The sequence below is a fragment of the Zingiber officinale genome, chromosome 8B (assembly GCF_018446385.1).
Source record: "Zingiber officinale cultivar Zhangliang chromosome 8B, Zo_v1.1, whole genome shotgun sequence".
Taxonomy (NCBI): domain Eukaryota; kingdom Viridiplantae; phylum Streptophyta; class Magnoliopsida; order Zingiberales; family Zingiberaceae; genus Zingiber; species Zingiber officinale.
Window position 1 is genome coordinate 44,560,105 of NC_056001.1, and position 10,161 is coordinate 44,570,265.

Consider the following 10,161-nt stretch of genomic DNA (forward strand, 5'->3'; position numbering starts at 1 on the left):
AAACGCATTGGATTCGGGTTTTCCCTACCGATCCGATCCGATCCGATAAGAGGAAGAGACTCCCTAGAAACTGAAGGTACGTGAGACTGGTCGCTGATGACTCTCTTCCTCTCCGAGGAAAAGACGACCGAGCAAGGAACGAGTTCGCGCCTCTCCAAATCGATCGGCGCGGCGGCGATGGCTCCTCCTTCGCCGGTTTCGGAGTCTATCTCTCAGCAAGTGCAGCAGTTCCTCACGAATTCCCTGTCGCAACGGGGGCCGCCGGCGTTGCCTTACGCGGAGGACGGGAAGGGGCACATCCGCCAGCACCTGGTGGCCCTGACGGAGGCCTTCCCTTCCCTCCGCCCGCGCTCCGCCTCGTTCACCCACAACGACGGCCGCTCCGCCCACCTCCTCCAGGCCGAGGGCACGATGCCGATCTCCTTCCGCGGTGCCGTGTACCACCTTCCCGTCGCCATCTGGCTCCTCGAGTCCTACCCGCGCCGCCCCCCTGCCGTCTACCTCACCCCCACGCGCGACATGCTCGTCAAGCCCGGGCACTCTCTCGTCGACCCTTCCGGCCTTGTACGCGAGGACACCGTCCCCTACCTCAGCTCTTGGGTCTTCCCTGCCTCCAACCTCGTCGATCTGGTCCGATCCCTCTCCTCCCCCTTCGGCATCGATCCCCCTTTGTACACACGTCCCAGTCACACGCCCTCTTCTCCTACCCCTTCGCCCTCTCCTTCCTTCTCATCCCCATATAGCGGCGGTGGTGGACCTGCTCGATTCCCTCCTCCCCCTTCGTCGCAGGCTCACTCGTCAGCTCGCCCCACCGATGACCCCTCTGAGGTCTACCGCCGCAATGCTATCTCCAAGATCCTGGGGTCCGTCCATGCGGACATGGCCGCCCTGCACCGCTCTCGAGAGGCCGAGATGGAGGGTCTCTTCTCGACCCAGGCTGAGCTGCGGCGACGGCAGAAGGTGCTCGCTCATGGGCTCCGTGAAATGATCGAGGAGAAGGAGGGCTTGGAGCAGCAGCTGCAGTTCGTTCTCATGAACTCGGACTTGCTCGAGGGGTGGGTCAGAGAGAATCAGGAGCTATGTCGGCGTTGCCATGATGGGGTGGACCTGGATGATGTCTTTGAGCCTGTTGATGGCCTGTCGAGGCAAATGACGGAGTGCACTGCGGCTGACATGGCAATCGAGGATACAATCTATGCTCTGGATAAGGCTGTTCAGGAAGGGACAATTGCTTTCGATTCATATCTGAGGACTGTGAGGACATTGTCAAGAGAGCAGTTTTTTCACCGAGCAACAGCAGCTAAGGGTCGTGCTACCCTGGTTCATGCCCAGGTTACAAGTATGGCTGCAAGGGTGCAACAATACGTTTCCCACTGAAGGTCAGTGATGGCATTTAGCTTGCACTCATCCTCCTTGTATGATTCTATTTGTACATTTCCTAGTTGGGGTTTACTGATATCATCCAATCGTATTCATGGGCAAATCATCGACCCCAAAGATGTTAATGGAGTGAATACTATAATATATCGTTGGGGATATAAGCCCGACTGTCCATAATCATTAGAACAAAATATATTTTTGATTTTCACCTTGATAATGCATGATGTATGTTAGCTACAAGATTTAAGTTCAATGTCTAGTCCTTTCATGTGTGGATAAGACTTGATAGTTTAACCTGTGTACTACTCATCTTTCATAGGAGAATTAATGTAATTTTTTCATTCATATTTTGTGTTAAAGGTTATTATGGATCTTGTAATGCAATGATATCATATATTTCTGGCATAATTCTGCTGATTATATTTTGTGTTGTTATTGTTACTGGATCTATAAGAGATTTTTGCATCATTGCTGTACTTAGATGAATTGTATTTTTTTCCCTTTGGTTTATCTCCTCTGTTCTTAGTAACCTAACTGCATGAGAACTTCTACCTCAATTGTATTTTGTGCTTTAGAGTTTGGATGTAAGACTGATACATTACTACATGACCTTTTTTTTTGGTTGAAAATTAACAACAGTTTATATGTATACATACAAGTCGAGAAAGTCACTATTTCTTGCAAAAAGTTGGCCCTCATTCACTAGTGATATCAAGAATGTTGATCAAGTATTTTTCACTGCCTATCAAACATTATGTTGATTCTTGTTTGCGGAAACTAACACTGAACTCTCAGATTTATTCACTAAACTTTGTCCCTTTGACTTAGATTTACCTTACCTTCTGATGAATCGCTGGGATCAGTTAGAAATCAATTGGAACTTTCTTACCTGTAGTTGGATAAAGTAATTGTGTTATTCAATAATCAATCTTACCAAATACCAAAATCTCAACTTCTCAAGTTCATTCTCTATATACTTTTATTGATCATGTCAACCTAATTATTTGACTATTCAGCTTTTGCTAATGTAGTGGGGATTTAGACGCACTGTTGCTTATGTTTCCATGTAGAGATTTAGAAGTATTACTTGGACCAGCCATTAGGCTTGATCAATCCATTTTTTTAGATTTACAACTATGAAAACCTCATGCTAAAGATTGTTTTTTTTCTTCATTTCCTCCCTCTAATTTTAGCTTTCCCCTAGAAACAGAAATATGTTCAGACCGTTATCATGTGTAAGGCTTTTTTACCTTATCAAATATGATGTGTGGAAATTTGTTGGTAGCCAACTTGTTGCGAACTGAGATTGTTTTTAGCAACTAGTGAAACATTGAGAATCAGTTTGAAGTCAATGTTTGCTCTCAATAGCTCCATTTCATTGCCTCAGTAATTTTTATTTTTTGAGACGTCACCAGCCTACCTTCTCTACTCTTTCATTCTTCAGTCTCTTCCTTCCAATTAACCTACCTACACGGACCCATAACAGAGCACTATAAGAACATGATAGACAAACAATGCAGTTTCTCATGAATTGTTGGAATCAACAGAAATTGGTGGCTTTGGGGAGTTTTGTTTAGTTGTTCAGATTGGGAAAAAGGATATTCACATCTTCAAAGGTTTGGATACAACCACTTGGCAGTTTTTTTTTTTTGTCCTTGAGTTTTGTCAAATGCCCCGTTTTTTTATTGTTACATGTAATGATTCAGGGGGCTATATACAGTATACTTGACTTGTTTTGTTCGGATCTTTTAAATGTTTTATTTGGAGAAAGCCATTGAATTGCATCAAGTTCAATTCTTAGACTTGTCTCATTCTCTGAACAAATAGACGTTTTTGATAAAAATCACCTTGACGTTTTCCTTCCTCTATTCTACTGTTCTGCTTTTCATGCTCCTTTGTTCCTTCTTAACTTTGAAAAATAAACTTGTTTTAGTTTTCAGGGCGTGCCAAGAAGGCTGAGCAGTTGGCTCGGTTCGATTGGTTTGTATGAGTGGAGCGGGCCAGGCGAGTTGAGAGGTCCGTGTGAGTTGAGCAGTATCTATCCAAGGTTGGTTGTGTCGGGGCATAGTCAAGCCAAGGGGGCCAGGAGTAACGCCAATTGAGTAGCCAAATTGATTGTTTACGTCAGTTACTGTCAACGATCCTGTCTATTTTGGCGGCCAGCCCAATCGAGATGAGTTGGTCAGGCTAAATGACTCAGCCCATGTAGATGGGCTAGACCTATTAGTTAGTTAAATTGAGTAAGTTTTATTGGACCTTCACAAGGGAAAACAATATTTTCATCCATATACATTTAATAAAAAATATTTTATTAAGGATAATCTATTTTTCAGATTTTCTTTATAAATAGTTTCTTATGAATAAGTTATTTTTCTTGTAACCAAATGCATCCTTGGTATTTTTTTCTCATATTTTCTCAATTTAACTTTGGCAAATTATCGAATCAGCATTTTGAAAGTTTTCAAATACCGAAATTACATACTTAAGTTTCAAAATTACTAAACACCTATCCCATATCAATTTTATCCATTTTTACCATTTCGAATCAATGGTAGCAATTGATATTAATCGCTTATTATTATTATTATTATTTTAAAAAATAATTTATTTATGTTTAAAAGATTATTGTTTTCAATATAGTGTATTAATATTGATATAATCAGGAGAATTAAATAAACATTTATGACATAATTTCATATCATTCTGAATTATTTAGATCTATCAGTCGATTTTAGTTAAAATCAATTAATGGATCTATAGTGATTGGAATGACATAAAACTAGATTTTATGTATTCTTTTATTTTTATTGATTATATCCATACCCTCAACTATAAATTTGACATACTTTGTTGAAAGTATTAATTTTTTATACATATATTGATATTTTTTTTAAAAAAAAAATTGATTATCACATATCAATCAATTAAAGCTATTGCTCGTATGATTGCCAATCAATTAAAAAAATCCAATTGAATTGTATGATTCAGGGGGACTATATACTTAGACTTATTTTGTTCGGATCTTTAGAACGTTTTATTTGGAGAAAGTCATTGAATTGCATCAAGTTCAGTTCAATTCTTAGACTTGTCTCATTCTCTCATCAAATAGACGTTTTTGATAAAAACCACTATGTTTTTCTTCCTCTATTCATCTGTTCTGCTTTTCATGCTCCTTTTTCTTCCTTAACTTTGTAAAATAAAGTTGTTTTAGGTTTTAGGGTCTGCCAAGAAGGCTGAGCAATTGGCTCGGTTCAATTGGTTTGGATGAGTCGAGCGGGCTGGACGAGTTGGGAGGTCCGGGTGAGTTAGAGCAGTATCCAAGATTGGTTGTGGCGGAGCATAATATAGGAGTAACTGACCTGAACAGTAGTGATGCTGGATCATTGGACAAATATCGACCTCACACGAATTCAGCCGTCTTTGTGGCTCCATTAAGACAGCACTTTTGTCTATGCGTGTAAAGACTTGAAATCCCATGCAGCTCCCTACTTGATTCGGACTCTGAGTTCCTCATCCAACTCAAATATCATATAAAGGATGGATTACTCGTTAGTTAAGGCACTTTCCGTTGTTTACTTATTTAAAACAGTATTAACCGACAGATTTTAAATACGTTCGCAGATCAAATTTGATACATTTTCTTGTCTATCCAAAATTAGATGGAACGGTTCCATCCATCCTTCTCACTTCGACGGATTCTAGATTACTTGACAACCAACGGCAAGGTCGTGGGATGAGATGTGAGGTCGGCAGGTCGCAAGTGTCACGAACGAGGCTTGAGGCTGCCACCTTGCAGTAAGTTCTCAGGACAAGGTTTGACGTCACAACCTTTGCCCGAGGTCATTTATTCTTATCCTTCGTCTTTCCATTCCCCTTCCCCAGATACATCTTTCCCTTCTTCTAAGTTAAAAAGCATTAGACTCCGGAGTTCCCTCTCCAACTCACTTAGGCTCCTGAACTTTATATTCAGTTCTATCTTTTAGGGTGCATTTGGTTTAAGTTATCATTTATAATTTTAGTTATGTGATTATCAAGTAATCACATAATCAAGATGATGAAAAATAAAACATAATCAAATATTATTTGGTTCAACATAAGTAATGCAACAAAAATTTGTTATTTGAAAATTTTAATAAATAATCTAGTTTAAAATTTTACTATATTACCCTTAGTTACAAAACTAACTATATGTATTATTATTATTATTTAAACTCTACGTTTTTTATTTTTTATTTTGTATTTTTCACGTTTTTCTTTATTTGTATGTGTTTTTTATTTTTTTTTATTTTATTTATTTCTTTTCATTTTTTTTATTTTTTTCCCATTTTTAATTTCTTTAATTTTTTTAAAGTTTTTTTTTACCCTTTTTTTTAATGTTTTTTTATTTTTATTTTTTTTGTTTTTAATTTTTTTTATATTTCCCTATTTTTTTTTATGTTTTTTTATTATTTTTAATTTTTCTATTTTTTATGTTTTTTTATTTCCCCCATTTTTTTATTAGTTTTTAATTTTTTTATGTTTTTTCTATTTTAATTTTTTTAATGTTTTTTTACATTTTTTATTTTTTAAAAAGTTTTTATTTTTTTATTTATATTTTTCTTTTTTATCACATTTTTCTCATTCGAGGTTATTTTGGGTAAAAAAATTTAGTTAACCCCGGAATCAAGAAAAACCTCAGTTTTCCGAGATTTTCCGATTCCGGGTTACATGTCCCTTTTGCTGACGTATCGGCATGAAACATTACTCGGGAATTATCGATTACCTAAACCAAACAAAATTTTCGTTGATAACTTTGAATGGATAACCAAAGTTATCAAGAATAACCCCGAACCAAACGTACCCTTAAGGTTATCGGCTTCTATTTAGCAGCAGAGCCGATCTTAAATAATAATTAATTTAATCTATAAAATTTTATTTTCAAAAATGGAATTAGGAAACTTTTTAGTTGTAAGAAGATTTTTTATTTTATGATGACTGTTCTTTTTTTAATTTATGTATAAATTTTTATAATTTTAATCTAGAAATAAGAATGAAACATCAATTCCAAAACTATGGATATAATTTTTTTTCATTCTTATACTATTAAATTATTCAAGACTAACAATTTTATTAATAATCAATTTCATTCAGAATGTAAGAGGTGTTTTCAAATAACAATCACTTAGAATTCTTAGCAAAAGAACACTGACAGTAGAGAAAAATTTAACTCAAGAATGTAAAAAGATAAGCATAATAATTTAACAAAAAATCCTGGCATCAAATTGAGAAATAATAAAGAAGTGTAGCCTAGTTAGTTTACCTATAAAATCTTTATTTTAAACATAAGCATAGGAATCTAGAAGAACGATGAGAACATCCGGAAGACCTATCACAAATATATTCACTTTGAGTTTGAGTAACTTAAACAATATATTCAACAGAGTAGTTAAGAATGAAATCTTTTTATCCTAAATAAGTGAAAACTCGGTATAAATGAATTAAATTTTATGTGTAGGAATCCTAGCAATAATAAAAATTAAAAATGCTATAAATTTTTAAATTTTCATGATGATATATAATTATGAACAATAAATAATAAACAAAGAACAATAAAATCTTATACGAAAAATCTTCGATTCGAAATCCACTTATATAAGACCTTACATAGATATCCTGCAAGTTTATAAAAAAAAATAATAGTGGTATAAATGAATTAAATTTTATATATGTGTAGGAATCCTAGCAATAATAAAAAATAAAAATACTATAAATTTTAAAATTTTCATAATGATAAATAATTATGAACAATAAGTAATAAACAAAGAACAATAAAAACTTATACGAAAAATCTTCGATTCGAAATCCACTTATATAAGACCTTACATAGATATCCTGCAAGTTTATAAAAAAAAATACAACTATTATATTCAATTAAGGTCCCAAAAAAAAGATAATAGTAAAATAATTGTTATTTTTTTATGGTGAAAGTACCAACTACCTCACAAAAATATAAGCATGTTTAGAAATATTACTCCAATTTATGAATATGAGCACTGCTCGTATTTTGAAATTTATAAAATTTTACTCCAATATAGGATGTTTTCGTATTTTGGAGCATTTTGCAAAGATAAAGCTAAACATGAATATGATGACTACGAGACAACACTCAAACACCAGGAAACAAATAATACTCATCCTCACATAACCTAAATTTATCATTCTAATAAGAAAAATACTAATTTATGCAGAAATAAAACATGATTAATCATGTTAGGACTGATTAAGACTTTAAAATGAATGAACTAGAAATTTTTAATTTATGCAGAAATAAAATATGATTAATAAGAAAATGAAAGATACAAGTGTATACCGGCGAGGGAGTTTCGTCGCGGCGAGGGGGGAAGGGCAACAAAGAATGTAGAATAGCGGAACAGACAAATGAGTACAAAGCTAGCATCAATCAGTGAGGGGTGAGCCGCTCCTCATAAGATCGATAAAAGGAATGGAACTCAGAAGGGAAGTGCAAACAACGCAACAACAAATACAAAGGTTGGGGGGAGGGAGCAACCGAAGGGAGCGCTGGGGGTCTCACTTTTTTGTCCAATGCATTATAAAGCAATTTGAATAAATAAAACACACTTACACCTTTGAGAAGGTAAGATGAAAGAGAAATAAGAAGGAAAACAAAACCTAGGGCACATTGGGATCCCCGATGGAGGGCTAGAGATGGCTCGTCTCGTCGATGGAGGGTGCCTTTGAGAGAGGCAAAGCCATCCCTAGGCCAGGGAGGGTTTCGTCGTTTCGGCGACGAGGGAGGGTGCGGCGATTGCGAGTCTGTGAGGGAGGGTTTTGACGACAAGGGAGGGAGCTGGGAAGGTGCGGCAAGGGAGGGCACGATGAGGGAAGGTGCCGCGAGGGAGGGTTTTGAGCCGAGGGTGAGGTGAAATCATGAGTTAGGCTTGTTCAGGGAATTAAACAATAGGGAGGAATCTATATATATATATATATATATATATATATATATATATATATATATATATATATATATATATATATATATATATATATATATATATATATATATATATATATATATATAATGGGCCCTAGTAGCCCTGGCCCAGGGCTGGCTCTGTTTAGTAGACTAAACCTGAAGCCCATTCGCAAATCTACTTAAGCTAAATCATCATCCCTATTCAACTAACATGGTCATGATGCAAATGGTGGCCCCTTATTGCAGATAGGGGTGTAAATGAACCAAGCCGCTCATGATCTATTCGAAGCTCGATTCGATAAAAGCTCGTTTGAGCTTGTTTAATGAGGCTCATTAAGATAAACAAACCAAGCTTGTGCTTCACAATACTCGGCTCGTTAGCTCGTGAACATATTCGTTAGTAAGCTAATGAATAAACTTTTAAATGTAAAAAATAATAGTTTTGATATTGAATTTATAGATTTTACATTCTACTTATGAAAAATATAGACAAATATATTAAATTTATTTATTAGAATAAAATTATAAATTTTAATAAGAATATTATAATTTTCTCTAAATATATAATTTTATTTTTAATGAATGTTTAAATTTATAATTTATATTTATTAAGTTCATTTAGGTTCGATAAAAGTTCGAGCAAGCTCGTGAGCCATGAATATATTCATTAAACAAAGCTCGAGCTCGGCTCGATTATAAACGAGTCAAACTCAAACATTCAACAGTTTGGCTCAGCTCGACTCGATTACACCCATAATTACATGCCTTTAATGATAATTTCTTGTAAAACCTAAGCCACATGGATTCTAAGAATCGTATAAGAAATCGTATATAGGAAATACAAGAACATATGAGCATAGATCTTTGTTTCATCGAGAACATGACATAACATAAGAAAACATAATAGACAAAGAACCTGATTGAAGAGTCATGTCCTTATCTTTAGCGTCGTTGGTCTGATCCCTATGGAAGAAGAAGCGAAAGCAAACGAGGAGGATCTTCCAAGGGGCTTAGGGGATGACAGCGCCAAAAAGTTTCTTGTCAATGGGGAATAAGAAACTAAGTCAAGATTCCTCCCTAAACCCTTGGGGACCTCCTCTTATATAGGAAATCAATCTGTTATCAGCCCATAGATGATAACAGATCAGACTAAAGGGTTCTACACATTCAACTCACATCCAATTACTTGAAGCCCACTAAACATAAGTTAGATCACTTTAAAGGGTTTGGATTGTATTCACATGTGAAACTTACAAAATAAGTCTACCTAATAGAGATAATTATATCCAACAATCTCCCACTTGGACTATATGTGAGTTGTATGTGAAATACAAGTAAAACTTTAGTTGATATCAAATGTTATAGGTACAAGTTATCCCTGTAAACAATCTGGTCCATTAACTTCATTTGTATAGGACTAAAGAGGTCATAGCTACTGTATATGATCGTAACAAGCTCCAACAATAATCATAATACCAATGTCATTAATGACATATATCAAGATATAAATGTGTAGAGTGAAAATTATATGAAATACGATCAGTACATGTCAATTTTTAACTGGTCCTAAGATGACCTCAAAAGAAGTTAGATCATATTTGTGAAATACTTTATGTTAAACTACAATAGCAAATCATGATCAACTTTATGATTTCAAAAGGAATTTGTATCTTATTTACAAATATCAAATACTAAACAACAGTAATAAATGATGATATCACAGTCAGAGTGATAAACAAACATATAATTTCCCATTAATATTTTAAATTTTAAGTGCGTACAATAATCAAAACAAAATATTTGTCTTT

At 35.4% G+C, this 10,161-nt stretch overlaps 1 protein-coding gene across 2 annotated transcripts; it reads left to right on the forward strand.

Annotated features, from left to right (window-relative positions):
• The first annotated feature begins 59 nt into the window (after positions 1-59).
• On the forward strand, positions 60-3,651 carry LOC122016990 (protein ELC-like). 2 transcript variants are annotated; one of them, XM_042574444.1, is made up of 2 exons: positions 60-1,379; positions 3,314-3,651. In XM_042574444.1, exon 1 carries the CDS (start codon positions 97-99, stop codon positions 1,375-1,377), a length of 1,281 nt encoding a protein of 426 aa, XP_042430378.1. In that variant the 5' UTR covers positions 60-96; the 3' UTR covers positions 1,378-1,379; positions 3,314-3,651. The 2 variants fall into 2 exon arrangements, with proteins under 2 accessions (XP_042430378.1, XP_042430379.1); XM_042574445.1 differs by having other exon boundaries at positions 3,321-3,651.
• The last annotated feature ends 6,510 nt before the right edge of the window (positions 3,652-10,161 follow it).

Bases quoted from the DNA above. Each gene is read 5' to 3' on its own strand.
- LOC122016990 (XM_042574444.1), top strand. From the start codon at position 97: ATGACTCTCTTCCTCTCCGAGGAAAAGACGACCGAGCAAGGAACGAGT.